Source organism: Podarcis cretensis (assembly GCF_951804945.1).
Source record: "Podarcis cretensis genome assembly, chromosome: 11".
Classification (NCBI taxonomy): Eukaryota; Metazoa; Chordata; class Lepidosauria; order Squamata; family Lacertidae; genus Podarcis; species Podarcis cretensis.
The window spans coordinates 49,976,802-49,998,740 of NC_137180.1; the positions used below are offsets into that span (position 1 = coordinate 49,976,802).

General features: G+C 41.6%; 1 protein-coding gene across 2 annotated transcripts in view; it reads left to right on the forward strand.

Annotated features, from left to right (window-relative positions):
• Positions 1 to 587: 587 nt before the first annotated feature.
• Positions 588 to 21,939, forward strand: part of ZFR (zinc finger RNA binding protein) — a 32,353-nt gene continuing 11,001 nt past the window's right edge. The window contains exons 1-15 of one of the 2 annotated variants that reach the window (XR_013843349.1): positions 588 to 949; positions 1,095 to 1,179; positions 8,038 to 8,320; positions 9,565 to 9,709; positions 10,831 to 11,049; positions 11,956 to 12,203; positions 12,532 to 12,723; positions 13,657 to 13,939; positions 14,625 to 14,821; positions 17,123 to 17,242; positions 17,643 to 17,788; positions 18,161 to 18,323; positions 18,813 to 19,018; positions 19,610 to 19,760; positions 21,264 to 21,405. Coding sequence is in view for 1 of the 2 variants with exons in the window: in XM_079994755.1 (XP_079850881.1) it covers positions 913 to 949; positions 1,095 to 1,179; positions 8,038 to 8,320; positions 9,565 to 9,709; positions 10,831 to 11,049; positions 11,956 to 12,203; positions 12,532 to 12,723; positions 13,657 to 13,939; positions 14,625 to 14,821; positions 17,123 to 17,242; positions 17,643 to 17,788; positions 18,161 to 18,323; positions 18,813 to 19,018; positions 19,610 to 19,760; positions 21,264 to 21,405 (2,617 nt within the window). In the remaining variant the exon portion in view is untranslated. The remainder of the gene's footprint in view (positions 950 to 1,094; positions 1,180 to 8,037; positions 8,321 to 9,564; positions 9,710 to 10,830; positions 11,050 to 11,955; positions 12,204 to 12,531; positions 12,724 to 13,656; positions 13,940 to 14,624; positions 14,822 to 17,122; positions 17,243 to 17,642; positions 17,789 to 18,160; positions 18,324 to 18,812; positions 19,019 to 19,609; positions 19,761 to 21,263; positions 21,406 to 21,939) is intronic. The other variant, XM_079994755.1, reaches the window with a different exon arrangement.

Genomic DNA, 21,939 nt, shown 5'->3' on the forward strand with positions numbered 1-21,939 from the left:
TCAGATTGGAACAGTTTGGGAATCAAAATGGTTCCAGGTCGGTCTTCCTGTGCTGATCTATGGTACACTTGGTTGGTACACATATGAACATTACCATATATCTAAGACCATAACATTCCTATCACAATACTGAGTCAGACCATTGGTCCATTTAGCTCAGTATTGTCCACATTATTAGAGCACTAAATTGCAAAAATGGGTCACAATTCAGCAGAAGTACGATATGCTTACTTAACCCACTGATATAAATAGCTTAAACAACACTAATTTACTGGATTGTAGGCTTCTCGTCGTGAGCACTTTTGGGTCAAGTTTCTTTTGTGCAGAGGAGCCGCAAACAAGTCTGGAGTGTCTCCATGTGATTTTACTAACACAACACAGTGCACTCTACTTCGTAAAAGGCCAAGTAAGGAAAACGCAGTGGAATGGAGAAGAAACCGCGCCCTGGCCAGAAAACTACGTTTCCCGACAGCCTCCACACGCCTCGTGCGCACGCGCCGAAAGTCTCCGCCCGCGTCACGTTCCTGCCTCGCGGCGACCAAGAAGAACCCAAAAAGGACGGCGGGGAGGGGGGAGAAGGGAGGGAGGGAGGAGAAGAACTACATTTCCCGCCGTCCCCTTTCCCTGTTTTACAACCTAGCAAGTGCCGCGCATGCGCCACGGAGAGGCCTGGCTCCTCAGTTCGCCCGTTGAATCCTCGTAGGTCGGTCAGTCGGTCGGCGGGCGGCGTGTGGGAGGGGAGAGCCAGACGAGCCAGCGACCTGCGCGCCTGCCTGCGACGGTGGTGGCGTCGGCGTCGGAATCAGTGAACCCGGAGCAGCAGCAGCAGTAGCGGCGTCGTCCTCGGAGCGGGGCGAGCGCCGGAGGTAGAGAGTGTGTTTCCACCGCCGCCATTTCTGTCAGCTCGGACTCATGATTCCCATATGCCCGGTAGTCTCTTTCACCTATGGTGAGTAACGGCCGCTTTGGCGAGCCGGTCGGAGGGCGGAAAGGAGGGGCGGCGAGGCGGCCTCTCGCCTCAGGTGTGTTGCTTTTTGACAAGGCCCCTCTCTCTCTCTCTCTTTCTCTCTCTCCCCTCCATGTCGCTGCTGCAGTGCCCAGCCGGCTGGGGGAAGATGCCAAAATGGCCACCGGCAACTACTTCGGGTTCACCCACACCGGGGCTGCTGCCCAGTACAGGTAAAGGGGAGGCTGGCGGGAGGGCGGGGGAGGTGTTTCCCCGGCCCCCCCTTCTTCCCTGGCGCAGCTGAGACCTTGGAGAGGAGATGCGCGCAAAGGCCGGCGCAAGTGCATGCTCGTGCGGAGGTGCTGATGCGTGTTGTGTGCTGCGACGGGGGGCGGAGCCGGCGGCGTCAGGCCTGCTTCGGGTCGTGCATTGGAATAAGGGCTCCCCGTCCTGCCGTAGGGCTGGATCCGCCTCCTCCTCCCCTCCAGCCTGGTTATTCTGCCGCCGCCTCTCCTCTCCGCCCTTCCAGCCCCATCCTGCGCATGCTAATGAAGAAGACTCTGGTAGCCAGAGCTGTACGGCAGTGGAACAGACTCTGCTGGAAGGATTCATTCGCCTTCCTTGGAGGCTCTTAAGTAGAGGCTGGAGCATAGCTGTCAACTTTTCCCTTTTCTTGCGAGGAATCCTACTCGGAATAAGGGAATTTCCCTTAAAGAAAGGGAAACGTTGGCAGCTATGGGTTGGAGGGCCATCTGTCATGGATCATCTAGTTGATTTTCGGTTCTGCAGTCACATTCCTTCCCTTACTCTCCACCGCCAGGCCTTGGAAAACCTGTATTTTCCAACTATATTTCTCCCATTACATACTGACTTTTGTGTTCTATATGCATTCAGTATCCTCTAAATGGATTGGTTATTGCTCCTGCCTCCCTTAAATATTTGGCTTCCAAAATCTATTGCAGAGTTCTGTGGTATCTTAGACTAATTTTTAATATTCAAAATAAATAAGATGAAGTATAAAATATAGGCAAGCTGTAAGGACTGATGGCTTATCATCCAGGGCTTTGGATCCTAAAATAAGTTAAGGAAGTTCATGGAAGAAGAGGTTACTGTTCCCGCCTCTCCAAAGCCTCTAAAGGGTAGCTTCAAAAATAAAGAGGGTGTAGGAAACTTTCATTCCTGGAACTTCCTGAATGAATGTTAGAATCCAACGCCAGCTGAATATTTGTGCCCTGCTGCAAAAAAATGGAAGTTTGTTATTATTTATTAAATTTCTATGCCACCCTCCATGCAAAGATCATGGTGGTTTACAATATAAAGTTTACAAAGACAAAGGCTATAGTCTGACCTATTCATTATTAAGAACTGACAGTGTTTCCTTTAGCCCCCCTCAGTGCAGACTTGGAGAATTCATGGCTTGTGTGATTCAGAGCAGCTTTCTCGTAGTATATTATGTGCTTCGTGTATTTTACATTTTTGTAAAAGATGTATGTTGCTTTGTGATGACTTGGCTCTAAAAACTATAAATACGTACACTATTTTGGGGGAACTCTTAAACTAAGTGTTCAGTATGGTGTGGTGGTGCAATTTTTCATAATTTCAGGAACAGGTGTTACCAAATGAAACTTGAAATGGAATGATTTTGAAAAAGATGATAAATTTCATAACTTATTAATTACATAACTTCAAAATAACATGCACATGCAGTGCCTCGCTTAGCTGAAATTATCCACAGTGAAAGGAACATTTATTACATCTGAAAGACAGTCTATCTCCTCTTTAAGAATTTGGCCATTTTGTTAAATCATTTTGTTTACTGTGTAAATACCTCCAATTTAAAACAATTAGTATTTTTGTCAGATTTTGGCATAATGGAGATAACTGTAATGACAGCACTACTTTATATGTAAATTTACTTAACCAACTTTGCGACCTCTTGTATAATTAGAATGTCTTAGAGGTAAACCTTGAACTTGAAAACTTGTCAATTGATGGCAATCGTCTAATCCAGGCACCCCCAACCTGCGGCCCTCCAGATGTTTTGGCCTACAACTCCCATGATCCCTAGCTAACAGGACCAGTGGTCAGGGATGATGGGAATTGTAGTACAAAACATCTGGAGGGCCGAAGGTTGGGGGTGCCTGGTCTAATCATTCTCTTGCTTCAAATATCCACATAGAATGCTTTTATTGTTTCAGGCTTATTTACAGCTGCTAGGTCATATTTGAAATGAAATTGCTACACCTCTTAGGTTTTAACTATTGGAACTGTATTTTATTAACTTAAATCAGTTGCTTATTTCATGGTAAACACTTGCATATTTTATGGCACTCGGTCTTAAAAGTTTATATTCCTGAAATAAACAGAGTCTGAGATCCAAAGAACTGCATGTGCAAAGCTATTCAAATCTGGGGAGAGGGCTAGTGATGCTTCCTCCTTGTGAAGTGGTTTCCTGAATTTAGAATGGCTTTTGGAAATGGGGAAATGTGCATGTATTCTGCATGGTGCTTGAGATCTTGTCCATATTGTTGGAAATAACATTTTTGAAAGGTGTATAGCCAACCTTCAGTTTATTTCTCTTGATTTGCCGTTTTGCATAGTACAGCAGAAATATGCTTTACAGACTTCTCCATTATTTGGTCACGTAAGATTTCTAACGTGATGGAATTCTCTCTAGCCAGTGTAACAGTTGTACTTGCAGACTTGACAAATCTGCTTTTCCAGTGTTCAATTTGAAGAAGTACAACTCTGAATTGTCGAAAGCCCAAATAGATTTTCCAGTTCTGTAATTACTGGTATTGTTGCCACTTCTCAGAAATGCCACTTCTCAGAAATGCCACTTCTCAGAAATTCCCTGGTCATTTCTTGCATTTTGTTGACTCTATAGCAGGGGTCGGCAACCTAAGGCCCAGGGGCCACAAGTGGCCCACGGGGGTCGTTTAACTGGCCCCCGAGCCACCCCTGAACTGAGCTGCCCACTTTGCGAGTCCCTGTACGCTGCGCTAAACCAGCACAGCACGGGGGACTCGCTTCTGCGGCGCCAGAAATCGAATCTGCACAGACGTCGGAAATCATGTCAATGCAGACACCGGACCAGGCAAGGTAAACCTTGCTGACCCCTGCTCTATAGCCTATGGAAAACAGTTAGTGCCTCATAGAGAACTTATTTATGTGGCATATATAACAAAAAGCCACCCTCACCTTTAACAATAAAACAACAATATGGAATGTACTTTATATTGGTATATTGTCCACTCAAATAAAATAGCAAGTCAGTATGCAATATATCGGTATATGTGAACACAATAAAACATAATATACTGTAAAAAACAATATAAAATTATCTCAATAATGATTAATACAAGAACCCTGAACTTGGCCCTATGGCATACAAGCAGCTGGTGTAGAATTTTTTATAGCAAGGCTGTCGCATGCTGTCGGCTGTCCTCCCCCATCAGCATTATTGCCATTCCATTCTGCTCCACGTTAAGTTTCTGGACCATGGCCATGGGAAGCCCCATGTAGAGCGTATTATAGTAATCCAGTCTCAAGGTTATAAGGGCATGTACTATGGTGGCCGGGTTATCTTGACCCCAAGATGACTGTAATTGCATGCCAAATAAAATTGGTGAAAGGCACTCCCAGCCTGTTCAAGCTAGGAGAAGTATTTCATTAGGATATTGAGGTCCTGAGCTGTATAGGGCTTTGTAGATTAAAACTTTGAATGACTCGGGTACATTTTAAAACAAATCCTATCTGCTGGGACTTTGTTTTTATTCATTGGCAAAATAAAAAATCTGGGCTGCTATATTTCTTATCCAGATTTTACTATATGTCCAACATTCTCTGTATTTTATGTAAAGGACATTACTTTTTATTTGAAACTCTGAAGGAATATAAAATTACTTATTTTTCTTATAAGAGATCTTCATCACAATTGATTGGAATACTTCTGTGGAAGAGCTTCAGATACAGCAAAGTTTTAGGTAGAGGATGGAATTACTCCATATGCAGAAATAGTGATTAGAACAGAACAGTTGCCTCCATTCTGTCAAAACTTCTCTAGAGTTTAGGCATGCTTTAATACAGCTATAAAGAAGAGCATCAGAAATTATTTTACAAACTATCAATTACCATGGTATTATGGTGATACAAAATGTTTCTATGACAGTGATAGCTTATTGCTAATAAAAATGACAGAACTACTGATTCTCATTCGAAAAGGGGGGGGGGCGCACACACAACTTCCTAGGCATGATCACAGATGAAAAGAATCTCTAAAAATGTTGATTCAGTACTAAATTATGTATGTGTGAGGGGATTATTAGAAGAATGGAGTCAACAAGGAACAGGCTATGCATAGATCAGTTGTCATGAGAAATTATTCAGACCAAAGAGAAGGGAAGAATTGGCGGTCTGAGACACTATTTTAACTGTCTCCTTTTGCACAGTTTCTGCTTAAAGGGGATTAGCAGAAGTTACTAGTTCTTGCCAGTGTGCCTCAGAATACAAGGTTGAGGGAGGCTTCTCTACCCAGGAGGTAGGAGGTCAAATCCTACAATTTGTAAAATCTTGCAAACTCGATCACTGGCTCTGCGGGTTGTGGCAGACGCAAGGGGAACAGGTTTGCTAAAGTAAATGTGGTAACAGAACTATACCAGCCTTAGAACGAATAATGTTAAGGCTGTTCATTCTGTGCCATAACAAAATACATTTTCTTCACATGAAACATTTTCTAAATTTCTAAATGGTATATATACTTTTGATTTGCTGCTTCATCATTATAATGAATGACATTTCACTGCCTTTCTTCTCAAAATAATGAAAACGTTGGCTTCACTTGCCTAACATCACTTTTTAAGCGTTCTATGAGCCTGCTTATGTTTTGCGTTATATTTAAGCATTTTGTGGGGAGGGTTTATGCATAATTATGTTGCTACTTGAAGAATTTCTTCAAAGATGGCATTTTCAAAAGAACTTTCCTTTTTGGGTATTTTCTTGGACAATTCCAAGATAGGAGTTGTCATTGAAGGTTGCTAGAATGATTGTTTCATGAAGGGTATGTTGTTTATTATTATTTTCTTACTTTCTCTGTAGATTCAGCTGAATCTTCCTTTTTTCTAATTATACTATCATATCATATATACACTTATACCAGTTTGTTTTTGAGTATTTGAGGTTATGTAGTCACAATTGCTCCACACATGCATGAGGAAGGAGTAACCAAACACATGTCTCTGATTAACCCCAAAACTACAAAAAAGGACCCCTTTCCCCAAACAGCCTATTTAAATGTCATCAGAATAGAAGTAAGAGCTGCCTCTAGAAATCAGTGGAGAAAAACAGTTTTTTAACGTAGCTGGCTTTGACACTAGAGTGCTCACCCCATTCTGCCCCTCACCTCTGAACAGCCCAATTAAAATAAGATGTTCAGTGGACCCAGGATGCCGGATAATGGGATGGTCAGAAATGTGAGTGGGAAGGAATTGAACTGCACTCAACATTGCTATGCTTGTAATACAAAATAGTGCGCCCAAAATTACTAAATGCTATACAAGAATGAAAATGGTCCCTGCCTGCAAGTTGACAATGCACTGCCTTAATGTGGCCTGTTAGGAAATTCCTATCCTTCTATCCTGGGATTCAGCTCCTGCCACATGTTCTTTTCAGCCTGTCAAAGAGCTGTTTGTCAGGCTGCAGGGAACCCAGTTTACATGGATAAGAAGATGCGCATGGATGACTCCCAGTGGGTCTGTCTTCACTTGCAGTTGTTCTTCGCACAGCATGCTAAACATCTGTTTGATGGGCTGGGGGTGGAGGAAGCATGATTTTCAGTGCCAGTCGGCTGGGGAGCATGAGAGACACATGACGGGATCTCTTTACATCACATATCATCTCTCCTCACCCTCTATCTGTGTGCAGGGGAGGGTTAATTTGTACATGGCCCTCAACCAAATGTGGCCCACACAGTTATCAAGGTTGCTTACCAGTGATCTAAATGTTTATAATTACATGAATACGGTGCTTACATGACTTTTCTCTGTATGTGTTAGTGTAGGAGATGAAAACACTTTCCCATGCAGGAAATTAGCTGCAAATAGGGGTGCTTTTTTTGAGGCTTTCCATTTCCTGGGAGCATTCTAGGAATCCATGTCTGACTCTATTTCTTTGGTTCTATTGCACTGCAGAGTGTTTGGAAGCATTTACTCTACAGTAGTTGTTTTATATGGAGGTTGTGAAATTGTACTTTTCTTAGATGTACTGTAGCTATAAAACTAAGTACCTGACTCTGATCTATACATATTTTTAAAGCAGGTGTGGGTAAGCATTTCTAGCCAGTATCTCCCTACCTGTCAAATCAACTGATGTCACACTGTCATTGGGTTATGCTGGTTTGAAGCCCTGATTTTAGGACTTTAAAGCACAGTGTGGACAATTTGAAAGCCCTTTTGTAAACAGCCCTCTCTAAACTTTCAAACATCAGGGGTTCAAAGAGCACTGTAAGGTTGCTTGCAAAAGGATTTCAAACGTGTGGCTTGCCCAAAACTACATCGGAACCAAATGGGGAGCCCTGGTAGGGCAGGTTTGGCCTGTGGGTTGGAGGTTCTCCACTTCTGGTTTAAGTAAGTTTGTTTTACATCAAAAAACATCCTCTCAAAATTATATTTTGTTAAAAATGGTTCATTGGTTAAGGATGCAATCCTGTGCACTTTCCTGGTAATTAACTCCTGGTGAGATTTGCATCTGATAAGTAAGGTATACATGCATAGGATTATGCTCTAAATTATTTTGCTTTAGAGTAACATTAATGTTCAGTCCCGATTTCACTAATCTTGTGACGTTTGCCAGGAATTTTGTATGCCCAACTGAGCTTTTCCAAGACCATAAAAGTGAAAGGCCCCATTGAAAGGTTTTTAGAAATAGGAATTCTAAGACTTATTTAAACTCTTGGTCACTGTGCTTGTGTTTCAGACTTAGTTTAGCCTTTTTTTAGCTACCCTTAAACTTGGACAATTTAAGCAGCTTTGCTGTTAGGTGTCTGACTTCATTACAACATCATCATATTTCTTGTGTTTGTCTTTCTGTTACAGCCAGCAGCCAGCTTCAGGTGTAGCCTATTCCCATCCAACTACAGTTGCAAGCTACACTGTCCATCAGGCTCCTGTAGCTGCACACACAGTTACTGCTGCCTATGCCCCAGCAGCAGCAACGGTTGCAGTTGCAAGGCCTGCTCCAGTGGCCGTTGCAGCTGCTGCAACAGCGGCAGCCTATGGAGGTTACCCAACGGCACATACAGCAACAGACTATGGTTATACACAGAGACAGCAAGAAGCTCCCCCGCCACCACCTCCAGTCACTACACAAAATTACCAGGTACTTAATGGATGGGCCATAATACTTGTGAAATTGTGTCTTTTACTTTTTAAAACATGATGGGTGATAGAATATGTTAAATATAGAGTAAGAATGTGCATGTATAACTGTTATGTAATTTAGGTCAGTTATTCACAGAACAGACCCTGACTGAGTAGCAGTGAAATGTAATAGGGTAGCAGATCCACCGCCACATATTCAGCCCTGTCACTCATGCTGGCAGGAGGCATGGCAACAGGCAGATCGCTGTGCCAGCCTGAAGTTGGTGTACTGATCAAGCACAAATCAAGTCCAGTGACAACAGTGAGACTGGGTTAAGATCCAGCACATCCTGGACTGGCTCAGCTCCATCTGCCCCTGGAATGGCCTGTTGGGAGACTTCCTGTGCTACTGCTGTTGTAGATGCCTTCAGTGGCACTTACATGCACCCATATGTTTGGTAAGACAGTACGGGAATATTTTTTTTCCTTTAGCTTGATCATTGCATAGTCAAATATATTTTTAAAAACCTGAGGATAGCACTATAACACCTAGGGGAAGAAATATGTAAAACATTACTTAATGTGGAAAGTAACAATAATTTAAGTAATTATTAGCCACTGAACATTCCTAGCAAATTATTAACTGTAGCATAACCACCTCATCAGCATGTTGCAGAACTTTTAATTATTTAGCACTGTACATGCCTGCAGGCTACAACATATGTGAGATATTAGTAGATTATTATACACAACCTGAGATAAAAGGCAGTTGTATCCCAAAGAGAGCTCAGTTTCACAACAGTCTGTCATTATCTCTACCTGCTCCATACTTGATGTCACATATGGCACCTGGTGTGGGAAAGGTGGATGCAGTCTGGGGAAAACTTTTTATGAGATAAATTTGGCTTGCAACACTGGAGGTTCTCCAGCCTAATGTAGAGGTTTGTGCTTGGTGTCTTGTGGGTAAAGTGATGGTGATACAGCATTTTTTAAAAAATGTAGGGGGAAAGGTTGCTTAACAGGACATTAACATTTGTTTCTTTAATGCAAGATGTCCAGTACTAGCTTCATTTAATCTAGCAATCTTAGGCAAAAAATACATAGTTTGATCCTCAAAAATGTAGTTTATCAATTCTGTTGAATGTTTCTACTATTTTAAAGTCTCATTAATTAGAATAATCAAAATAATTCAGTAATAGTCCATATATTTAATGGAAAACCTAATGTCCATGTGTTTTCTCCCCCATTCCCATGTTTCTTAAGGACACCTATTCATATGTTAGATCTACTGCCCCAGCTGTAGCTTATGACAGCAAGCAATACTATCAACAACCCACAGCCACTGCAGCTGCAGTGGCAGCTGCTGCCCAGCCGCAGCCTTCTGTGGCTGAATCGTATTACCAAACAGGTGAGTTGCAAGCTTTAAAGAGAACTCCGGCTTTTTTGTTGTGATATAGTCACAATTGTGTTACCATCTGCAGATGCTCAGAATCTAGTAAATAAAATAGTTTGTTAGTAGCTTGGTTTTCAATGGTTAACTGTTTGGTGGTTAACTTAGCAGTTAGGGCCCAGATATGTGAATCTTAACAATCCTCTAGCTTCTAAACACTCATTTAACTGCTTTATTCAACGAAGGATTATAACACGACTGCATCACAGAGTGCATGCCATGTTTTATTTTCTTAGGACTTGGAGGGTCTGCTTGCTAGGTAAAACATTTGGCCATTCTGAACTTTTAAGTCATTTGAGAACAACCTTTTTTGTGACTGCCACAAGTAAAGGTCAAAGCTTTTGAGAGTGTTACTCTAATGTATGCTGCTGTGCATATGTAGCCTCATGTGACTTGGCGCTGCTTTACAACTAGTCTACTTAGATGGGGAGCAAACAGCTATGTCTGAAGGAAATAGGAAAGGAGCATAGTCAGATGCTTTAAATTGTTTCAGAGTAATGGGGGGGTGGGGAGTTAACTACTTTTAACTAGAGAGTTTTTTGGTATAACTCAAATTAGTTTATTTTCTGGACATATCTGTATGGTGCGTTTTATATTGGAGCCCCATCCTAACTGGGAGCTAATCACCTCTTTTCATTAAACCAAATGTTGGTGGGAATTTTTTTTTTCATATTAATTAGTATTGTGGCTGCACCAAGTTCGTACCAGTGGATAAAATATTAGATAGGAATGTGGAATAAGCATACATTGCAATTAGTTTTTTGATCACTGTCTTCAGTTTAGCCACTATTATGTGTGTTCAAAGAATGTGAAGGTAAACATGTTTAAGCGTTGTTGCACTGAAAGTAAAAGCACAAGCTTTAAGAAATGGTGCCGATCCCATTATTGTAGTGATAGTAATTTTATAAGAGAAATTCCAAGTGCAGAGCTTAAACTGTAGGGTGAGATTTATTCCCATATTGTCTGCCTTATTCAATAATAAGATAAAGTGAAAAGTTAAATGAAATTGAATTTTAAATTACAATTGTTTACGTGATATTTGAAATATTCATGTAAGTATGCTCTTTTGTCTTAATTAGCTCCAAAAGCCGGCTATAGCCAAGGAGCAACTCAGTATACTCAAGCCCAGCAAACTCGTCAAGTGACAGCCATAAAACCAGCCACTCCAAGCCCAGCTACTACTACTTTCTCCATATATCCTGTATCTTCCACTGTGCAACCAGTTGCAGCAGCAGCTACCGTTGTTCCCTCGTATACCCAAAGTGCTACATACAGTACAACAGCAGTTACTTATTCTGGTGAGTATTGCTTGAAGAAAGGCTATTGGAGGCTAGAAATGACTATTTAGATGCCTTTGTAAGATCAAAGGTAGAAATGCTGTGCTGAACATGTCTAGATTTTTCAAAGACAGGTTCTATACTCAAATTACTTCTTGGAAACTTTTGCTTTGTCAAATGTGTCATTGTGTGCAGGTTTACTCAGAAGTAAGTCAACTATGGCCAGTTGGACTTACTCTGAGGTACAGTAATTGTAGGATTACAAATTCAGACTCTTTAGAACGGATGAAAAATAGTGTTGATGGTAGACTGTTGGTGTAGAGCAGGTATCTCCAACCTTTTCAGGCACGATGTGATGTCTTACAGATCTACGTTGGACTGATTGTACAGGTTTGCTGTATGTTTGTGGATGTTGGCATTGCTCCACTAGGAAAAAAATGCTTTTTAAACTTGAAATACCGTATTTTTTGCTCTATAAGACTCACTTTTTCCCTCCTAAAAAGTAAGGGGAAATGTGTGTGCGTCTTATGGAGCGAATGCAGGCTGCACAGCTATCACAGAAGCCAGAACAGCAAGAGGGATTGCTGCTTTCACTGCGCAGAGATCCCTCTTGCTGTTCTGGCTTCTGAGATTCAGAATATTTTTTTTCTTGTTTTCCTCCTCCAAAAACTAGGTGCGTCTTGTGGTCTGGTGCGTCTTATAGAGCGAAAAATACGGTAAACTCCTCTTTTCTGGCTGTGTAGCATTGCTTGGATATACAAATTGAGAATATTGGTTTTACTTTTAAGTACAAGTTTTGTGCATCTATGTTAATGCTGAAATTCTCCTTAATTAAGGGATACTCTTGTGTGCACTGTGCATTTATTACATTTAGATTTTCAGACTTTAATGTGCTTATAACTTACACCTTTTTTTGATCATTTAAAGGTACATCGTATTCCGGCTATGAGGCTGCAGTATATTCAGCTGCATCATCTTACTATCAACAGCAGCAGCAGCAGCAGAAACAGGCGGCGGCGGCAGCTGCTGCTGCTGCTGCGACAGCCGCCTGGACAGGGACCACCTTCACTAAAAAGGCACCATTCCAAAATAAACAGTTGAAACCAAAACAGCCTCCCAAACCACCCCAGATCCACTATTGTGATGTTTGTAAGATCAGCTGTGCTGGACCACAGGTATTTCCGCTTTCTGATTATGAACTTAATTGCTTAGTAAAATGAAACAATTGGTATATGCCAAATATTCAGGGAAGGGTCAATAAGTTTTTGGCTTCAGGGTTATTTCAGTTTAAAATACTCCAATTGCACTTTGGCTTTTGAAAGTTTTGGAAGTCGAACTTCCAAGATACGACTGTATAATTATGTGGAGGAATGTATTTTCTGGATACATTTCAGCAGCAAATCAGCTTCATGTTGGTTATCTCTTGCACTTTGCTTTTTAATGAACAGAATAATATGATAAATTAACTAATGTGTCTTGTTATTCATGTGGTGATTTAAACAGACTTACAAAGAACATTTGGAGGGACAGAAACATAAAAAGAAAGAAGCAGCTTTGAAAGCATCACAGAACACAACCAGCAACAGTTCATCTGCTCGTGGGACTCAGAACCAGCTGCGCTGTGAACTCTGTGATGTGTCTTGCACAGGAGCTGATGCTTATGCTGCTCATATTCGTGGAGCAAAACATCAAAAAGTAAGCCTCTCCTTCCTCTGTCCTCCCATTTCTCAGGTTTTATACCCAGCTAGTGTCCCACCCTGGACAAAATGAATGGTCTGGCAGGCAGGCAAAATTCATCACATTTGATAGGAGGCTGGGACTGCCCACCTTTCAGTTACCTGACACAGTATGCCTTTAGGTAATTCAGCCTCAAATGAATGAATTGTGCTCTCAATTTGTCCTTTATAGCTATGGCTTTAATTCAAGCAAAGGCTTCATTCAGCAGTAAATGTGAGCCCCCGCCTTAGGCAGGGATTGGTTGCACTTGGAGCTCCTGAATTAAGCCTATCAGAATAAGGCTTGCATTTGGAGCAAGGGAGAGAGAGAGGAGAGAGAATGATAAGTCGCTCTGATCTGAATCGCGGAGTTGGAAGGGACCTTGAGGATCCACTGGTCAAACCTCCTGCAATGCAAGAATCTACAGCTGTCCCCTACAGGGATAAAAACCTGCAACCTTAGCATTATCAGCACCACTCTAACCAACTGAGCTACAGCACATTAAAAAATCTGCAAACACACATCTCTACATAGTGTCCCGTGTACTAACTACCAACATGAACACAATCAGATCTTTATGCACTAGAGCCTCTTTTGGCGTCTCCGAAGGTGACTACAGAGGCAGTGTCAGAATAGTGCCAAATGTAAAAGGCACTGAATGTTAGTACCTCTTGCAGAGGAACAGTTGGGAGTATATCAGTTGTGGGGCAGGTGTGGCTGGGGTGCAGTTTCATGCAGTATTTCATGTGTGTATTAGACTCCATTAAGTTTCCGCTCATGAATTCTGCGAATTCTTTTGAAGGTTCCTTGAAACTTAAACTTTCATGCTCTTAGAAGTACAGACAGGATTCTAAATAGACGTTGAACAGTTTTGTAGATTCTGCTATTAACTTTCTTCATTGGTGGTTCTAGGTGGTTAAGCTTCATACTAAACTTGGCAAACCCATTCCTTCAACCGAACCAAACGTCGTGACCCAGGCTACGTCTGCAACATCTGCTTCCAAACCAACTGCTGTCTCTTCAAACATTGCAACTAACAGCAGCACTGTGAATTCTTCCGTTTCATCTTTGGCAGTGAAAATTCTTACTCCTTCCGCCAATGTGCTACTTAGCACAACTTCCAACAACAAAGCAACAATAGTTCCAGCTAATGTTGCTGTAAAGAAAATATCCACACCCAAAATTAACTTTGTTGGTAAGTACTGAAGTATTTTAGTGAGAACTTCAGCAAGATACACTAAATAAACTTATGCAAGAACAGGTTTAAAATGAGTGTCTGCTATGATTTTAACAACCACTGGAAATTCTAATTTTCTCTTGGCTTGGCTGCATGAAGCCCATCAAACCAAGCATCTGTTAGCAGTTCTAAGCACTGTCTCTCTCATGGCAATGTTTGTCTCATGCACACAAATTGCTACTCAAATGGTTTAGGAAAGTATTATATCAACACTTCTCTGCTCCAACAGGCCTTTTATTAGAGATTACAATACTGAACATGGGGCTACCGTGGAACACAACTCCTAATGTTGTATGAACAATGCATTTTCAATAGCTGTCATAGAGTTTTGTTTGGTCAAGGCTCATGTCTTGCACCCAATTATCCTGTCCTCTTGAATGCCCCAGGCCATGCTGTCATTATTAAAACAAACTGTATAGTTTATTTGAACTTGTATTTTATTTATTTAACTGTTTATGTTACCTGTTCTTTGAGGAAAATACTACAGTATTGTGCTATGGTTTGCTTGCTTGCTTGCTTGCTTATTACTTACAGAATATCCAGGTTTTTAAGCAGTAGGCCAGCCTCCCCTTGGTTGTGGCAAGAAATGTGACTCGAAAATGTAATGAAAATTAATATTCACTTCTGAAATGTTTCATATTAGGTGGTAACAAGCTACAGACAACAGGAAGCAAAGTGGATGAATTAAAAGCAGTAGAAAATATCAAAACTACTCCTTCTATTGCTGCAGTGCAAACACAGGAAATTAAGCCAGATATGTCTGCTGAATCAGTAACATCTACAGCTCTTGCTGCTTTGCAAAGTGAGGTCCAACCAGTGGGTCATGACTATGTCGAAGAGGTATTCATTCAAAAACAATGTTCATTAAATGCAATTAAACAAAACTCCTGAATTAATGTGTTAGATTACTTTATATGGCTCAGAAGTGTGAAATCACGCTGATAAGTAAATTAGCTTCATGTCTCTGTGTGAGGTAACTACTTGGCTATTTTGTCTATGAAAGAATTTGCAGTGGAGTACTAATAGCATTGTCCATCCTTCCCTGAGCCTAAGATATTCTGATGAAGGTCACTTGTGAGTGTCTCTGCCATTTAAGATCAGTAGCTATTAAATTAAAAGCCTTCATCTTCAGGTAAACTAGAGTGTGAATACTGAGACTGTCTTAACACTTCTGATCACTGAGGACGTGGAGTGTCCTTCAAAACTGACCGTTCAGATTTCCAGCTCCAAAGGAACAGATAGTGGGATATATAGCAAGATGGCAATCATTGGGACATGTAGTAAGATGGCTGTGTCTTGTAAAACAGGAAAGTGATATGGCATATTACAGGCATGTCCAAAGTCCATTTTGGAGGCCTAACCCATTCGATTTAATCCGGCCCCTGTGGCAGTATATGTCCTGGGGTAAAATCCTAAAAAAAGCTCATCAGGAAAGCCATCAGGAAAGAAAAGGAGTTAAATGCCTCTGCTGGGAGCTTCACAGATGGGGCAACATTTGAGAACATTGTAAATTTAATAGCTACTGACCTTAAATGGCAGAGACACTCACAAGTGAACTTCCTCAGAACATCTGAGGCTCAGGGCAGGATAGATGGACATTCTTTCAGGAATTCAGGTTGAGGGGGGAGGCGTGTCTCATAGGTCTGGCACAGGTTCTGATTAGGCCTTTGAAACTCTTTTCCCCAGACCAGCTGCCACATGGGTTACATACGTGACAGCAGATGAGAGGCAGGTAAGGTCATGACTCCAAAGGAACAATCAGGAGCTTAAAGTGAGGGCCAAATCCACACCATAAATTCAAAGCATCAAATGCATATTTAAAGTACATGACTTTCCCCAATAAATCCTGGAAACTGGTTTGTTATGGGTACTGGGAATTCTCTCTCTGTAGAGGGGAAGTACAGTTCTCAGGATTCTTTGGGAGAAGTCATGTAGCTTAAGTGTGCATTGTATTTGCTTTAAAAGTACAGTGTTTATTTGCCTTGAGTTCCTGATTGTTCCTTTGCAAGCAGGGCTTGCTGACAGCGAGTTCCACTAGGAAGTTTCCCATCCAGGATCTAGTTCTCCAACCTCAGTATAGGGTTTTCAAGGCCATAATCACCACTTTGAGGTGAGCCTAGAAATGCATAGATAACCCCTGTAGATCTTCGAGGACAAGCGTTACGTGCAAGGTGTAGATCTTTCAGGATCAATATTCTGCACAGTTTGCTCAGTTCAAAATTCTAGTCACTATGCTCTGGACCAGGAGGTCAGCAACCTAAGGCCCATAGGCCAGAAGCGGCCCATGGAGGTCGTTTGACTGGGCCATGAGCCGCCCCCAAACTGAGCTGCTCGCGCGCTGCGCTAAAGTGGTGCGGGGAGTTGCTTCCGCAGCGCCAGAAATCACGTCTGCGCAAACGCAGATGCCGAAAATTGCGGGCACGTGCGCAATCCAGCTTATGAAGGGATCTCCATGGGACTGATCTGACTCAGACAAGATAAACCTTGCCGAACCTTGATCTGGACTGTAGCTTCCAAGCTGCCTTCAAAGGCAGCCCGATTCAAAACACATTAGTGGTTACTGTGCTTGCTCTGGTGTTTAGAGAAGATTTTAACAGTGAAAGGACATCTACAGACCGGTGTTTTGGAGTAATAGAGTGTTCTTCAGCGATTGAGAATAGTGTCTCAACATAGTGTTCCAAAGTAGAACTATTGCAAACTTGCTCCAGGAATTTCCAAGGGGGGTTGGAGAGGCAAGTTACCGCTATATGAAATAGTTCAGGGGCGCAGGATAGATATAGATTCTGAAAGAGGTGCTCACATGGGTAGAAGTGCTCTGTTGGCTATGAGAAACAAAAAACTTTGCACTTGATCTGGAACACAATAATTAACTTGGAAAATGGGTAATTCAGCTTTGATATCAGACAGTAGCAAAGGTAAGAATAGATATTTGGGTCAAAGGTTTGTTTGTTTGTTTGTTTTTTTAACCTAATTGAAGTCTGCTATGGCTGCTTAATACAGATTCTCTGTTGCCACTATTGCATAGATCTTATGCCAGAACATGTCTTTGTGTGAAATTTTTACAAAAATTAGTTCAGTTTCTTTATGAAACCAAATTGTGTTAAATAACCATTTTTATTCTGATTTTTCTTTATTTTTAAGGTACGGAATGATGAAGGGAAGGTTATTCGTTTCCATTGCAAACTTTGTGAATGCAGTTTTAATGATCCTAATGCCAAGGAGATGCATTTAAAAGGAAGGCGGCATAGATTACAATATAAGGCAAGTTGACTGTAGCAGCATAAATGGTCTAGTTCTGACTGTCTCTTTCAGTAAACTTGATGGTGATTGAGTTTTACTTGGTCTCTTCTAGGATGAAACCTAAGCAGGTAGTACATCTATTTTGAGCACCAACTGTTCCCTCCCCCAGCTGAACTATGTTAGCCATATAGTGTTTGTTTCACATATTAAGCTACTTATATGTATTGCAAGTGAAAGTATTGTATGAGGAGGGATAATACTGTAGCTTACTGTTTGCTCCTCATAATGTTTTTTAATATGAAGGATTGTGTCTCTGACTGAATTGCAGTTTTTGCTTTGTCTTGGTGAAAATAATTGGATCTGACCACAGAGAATAAATCTTACAAGAAAATAAAATTAAAATCTTCCTTCTCTACAACAGAAAAAAGTAAACCCAGACTTGCAAGTAGAAGTGAAGCCGAGCATCCGGGCAAGGAAGATCCAGGAAGAAAAGATGAGGAAGCAGATGCAGAAAGAAGAATATTGGAGAAGACGTGAGGAGGAGGAACGGTGGAGAATGGAAATGAGGTAACATGTAGACTTTAATAGCGACCAGTGTACATTTTGTAAACCTGAATCAGTTTCCATTCTATGTAACTATATTCCTATGAATGCTTGCCTTGGAAAGCCTGGATTAATTTTACCTTTAAATAAATAATTGAAAACAGGCATAGAAAATATTTATAAAGAGTAAGAATGGCTTTTTATGGGTGTAAACCAGATCCTACTATGAATTCTGTAGCGAATACAGAATTATTGAACCTGCAGCATCCAGTATCTTTTTTAACATTTGAAGTTCCAAAAATTAATTTTGGTGGGACCTGAATTATTGAACATATCGTCAATAAAAGGTATTTCTGCATCAACTGAAAGCCTATGTGATTTAATTCATATACTTAGACGCTATGAGGAGGACATGTACTGGAGGAGGATGGAAGAAGAGCAGCATCATTGGGATGACCGCCACAGAATACCGGATGGAGGATATCCTCATGGACCTCCAGGACCTCTTGGACTACTTGGTGTTAGACCAGGAATGCCACCACAGCCCCAGGGACCAGCTGTGAGTAATGTTGGCATTCTCTCTCTCCTCCTGATGCACTTGGTGCCACAGACTGGGGGTGGGGGGAACCTAGTAAGTCAATCCTGTCTGCAAATTATGCCTAGGCTTAGTAGCTAAGCATTGGCTTCTGCTAACCAACTGTGAAATCTAGAGCCATCATGATGGCACCATCATATTACATGCATTATCAGGACCCTTATTCCACCATCAGATGTAATCTGTAACAAATAATAGTAAACCTTGAAAGCCTTCCTTGGTCTGTATCACCCCATTTATTTTCCAGAGCAGGGAGAGCCTTTAGCCCTGGTGGGTGGTTTTGATGCCAACCAATTCTTCATTTACATTTTTTAAAGATCTCATTTTCTTTATGTGAGCTCTTTTAATGCACTTTGAGGCAGAAAACTTGATAATTTTAATAAAATAGCAAAGAACAAAAAGCAGGAAAACATAGAATGTATCTGATTTTTAAAATCCACTTTCTGCATTCAGCCTCTTCGGCGACCAGATTCTTCAGATGACCGTTATGTAATGACCAAACATGCTGCTATCTATCCAACTGAAGAGGAACTCCAGGCAGTACAGAAAATAGTTTCTATCACTGAGCGTGCACTGAAACTTGTATCTGATAATATGACTGACAATGAAAAAAACAAGAGCAAGGAAGGAGATGATAAAAAAGAGGGCGGTAAAGACAGGTATGTTTTATTGCCATAGTTGCTTGAAATCATTGTGCTAGGAGAGGGACTAAGACAAAATGGAGCATTTGCCCTGCTTCATGCCAACTTCTTAAACTTATGCGCCCAGAAATACTGGATTCTGTTATCAGAGTAATGGATCCCTAACTTTTGCCAATGAAAGTTGTTTGCTTAGCTGGCATTCTCCAGAAGCAACTAGGACCTGTATTTCTTCAACAGCAACTGCACTTTGTTCATATGAAAAAGTCCTTCAACTGTGCAATAGAGCACTTCAGACTATTTTTCCTTGGCTGAGGCTTTATCCTCTTGCTGATGGTAGAGAATAACCAGCCCAGAACTCCACCCAGTGTGAGAAATGCCAAACTTTTCATTGCACCTCTTTGCTGTCTGGATCTTTTTTCCAAAACTTTGTGCTTTCCACATAAAAATGTACACTATGATGTATGTAGAGAATGACAATGCACACCGTCCTCATGGGGGTCTAGGGTAGTGTGTTGCACGTGAAGGGCTCTCCCTACACTAGACTTGTTTTCTTTGAGTGCTTTGGCCCTTGAAACACCTGCTTCTCACCAAGACTTCATTTTTGCGCAGGGCTTTGAAAGGAGTCTTACGAGTGGGAGTGTTGGCTAAGGGTTTGCTGCTCCGAGGAGACCGAAATGTCAACCTTGTCTTGCTGTGTGCTGAGAAACCTACTAAAACGTTGCTGAGTCGCATTGCTGAAAATCTGCCCAAGCAACTTGCCGTATGTATGGTCTTGAAAACATTTGGTATTTTTCATAAAAAGATTGAACTGGGGCTCTGCCAATCAAATTTCCTCTGTCGTAATTAACTTTGAAGTAGGTGGACTAGCAATGAGCTATTTTCTAAATAGCTCATCCTGCAATGCAGAGCTGCACCGCCATCCTGTAATAGGAGTGCTTCTACCCTCTTCATGGCTGTAGGAAGGCTGGAATAAGAGCCTTGTAGTACTCCTTGAGGATGGGGAAGACGGAAAGAAAAGAACACCTCCCTTCCCAGTCTCCTCTGGCTCTGAGGACTCTCCCCTGGGCCACATGCATCACTAGCCCTACTTCTCACACCCCTTGAGGGTAGTAATAGTAAAAATTTATTACAGTGGTGCCCCGCAAGATGAATGCCTCGCAAGACGAAAAACCCACTAGACGAAAGGGTTTTCCGTTTTGGAGGCGCTTCGCAAAACGAATTTCCCTATGGGCTTGCTTCGCATGACGAAATGTCTTGCGAGTTCTTCCGACTTCCCCCCCCCCTTTTTCTAAGCCGCTTATCTGCTTATCTGCTTATGCGCTAAGCGGATAAGCCGCTAATAGTGCTAATCCGCTAAGCCGTCAATGGGCTTGCTTCGCAAGACGAAAAAACCGCTAGACGAAGAGAATTGCGGAATGGATTCTTTTCGTCTTGCGAGGCACCACTGTATTTATACCTTGCCCATCTGGCTGGGTTTCCCAGCCATTCTGTACGGCTCCCAACAGAATATTAAAAACAAGATGAAACATCAAACATTAAAAACTTCCCTAAACAGGGCTGCCTTCAGATGTCTTCTAAAAGCCAGATAGTTGTTTATTTCCTTGACATCTGGTGGGAGGGCGTTCCACAGGGCGGGCGCCAATGTAGGTCTTTCAGGACCGGTGTTATATGGTCTTGGCGGCCAGGCACCAATCTAGCTGCTGCATTCTATTAGTTGAAATGTGCTTTTGAACTCGGCTAGTGCTTCTTGCTTGCCTGGAAGGAGGATGGAGAGTGGTGTGAAAGTACATCTAGAAACTAGCCTTCTAATTAGGTAAAAAATGCACCTGTTACTCGACCCATTTTTCTCTCTGGGTCCTCTCACAACTGGAATGGACACACCCCCAGGATACCCAGAAAGGAATGTTAGCCCACTTTTGCTATATTCATTCAGGGAGCAGGGTGGATTCTGCACAGTGGGGAAGCAGAAATTTATTTTTTCTTTCTCCTCCATCCTAAAACCTTCCAATATACAGTGGGAAGGCCTTAACCTCATAATGGCCACCTGCTCCTTCCCTCCAGGATACTGTAAATTTGTTACAGACTCAAAGAAGCCAGTTCTCTCTCACCTTACTTTCCTTTAATGTATGAATTCATGATTTAGTCAAGGTACGATACAAGGTACCTTGACTAAACTCCCAAGCAACTTGTGATGAACCTCCGGGTATTTTGGACTAGTCCCTTTTTGTGTGAAAACATTTAGCTTCTTATTTGCATTCTTTAGGTAATAAGTCCTGAGAAATATGAAATAAAGTGTGCAGGACAAGAAGCATCCATCATTTTGAATTCCTGTGTGGAACCTAAAATGCAAGTGACCATCACGTTGACATCACCAGTGATTCGGGAAGAGAACATGAGGGATGGAGGTTCGGAATCTGTTAAAAAATGCTCTATTTTAATTGGCTTAATCATTCTGTCATAAACGGCATTAAATCCTGGAAGGCAACATGCTGGCATGTGATACACATTTAATGGCAATTCATAAATCAAGCAGTCTTGTGTGTTTTTCCAAAACCTATTTTAGACTTATTCACTGCAACCAACAACCTCAGATTTCTGGAAAATGTAGGTGTGTTTTTTAAATGTGCAAACCTGTCTTTCTTTGGAAAAAGTAAATGTTTATGACTCAAATACCTGTAAGTTGATAATCAAGAAGGCTTCCTCCCTAAGGGAGAAACTACACCAGGAAATTATATTGTATGTTTGAAACTGGATCAGTCTTAGCCTTGATTTATATGGCACTTAGTTAATTTTTAAGTTCAAAGTGATTCTGGCTTTGCTTGGAGCATGATGTGTATTTTTTCCAGTTTTTTGAGGTTGGTTTCTGGACTGGAGTATAAGACAAAGAGCTCCTAATACTGAGGTTGGAGTGTCTTAATTAAGCAGTACGTATGCAGTGT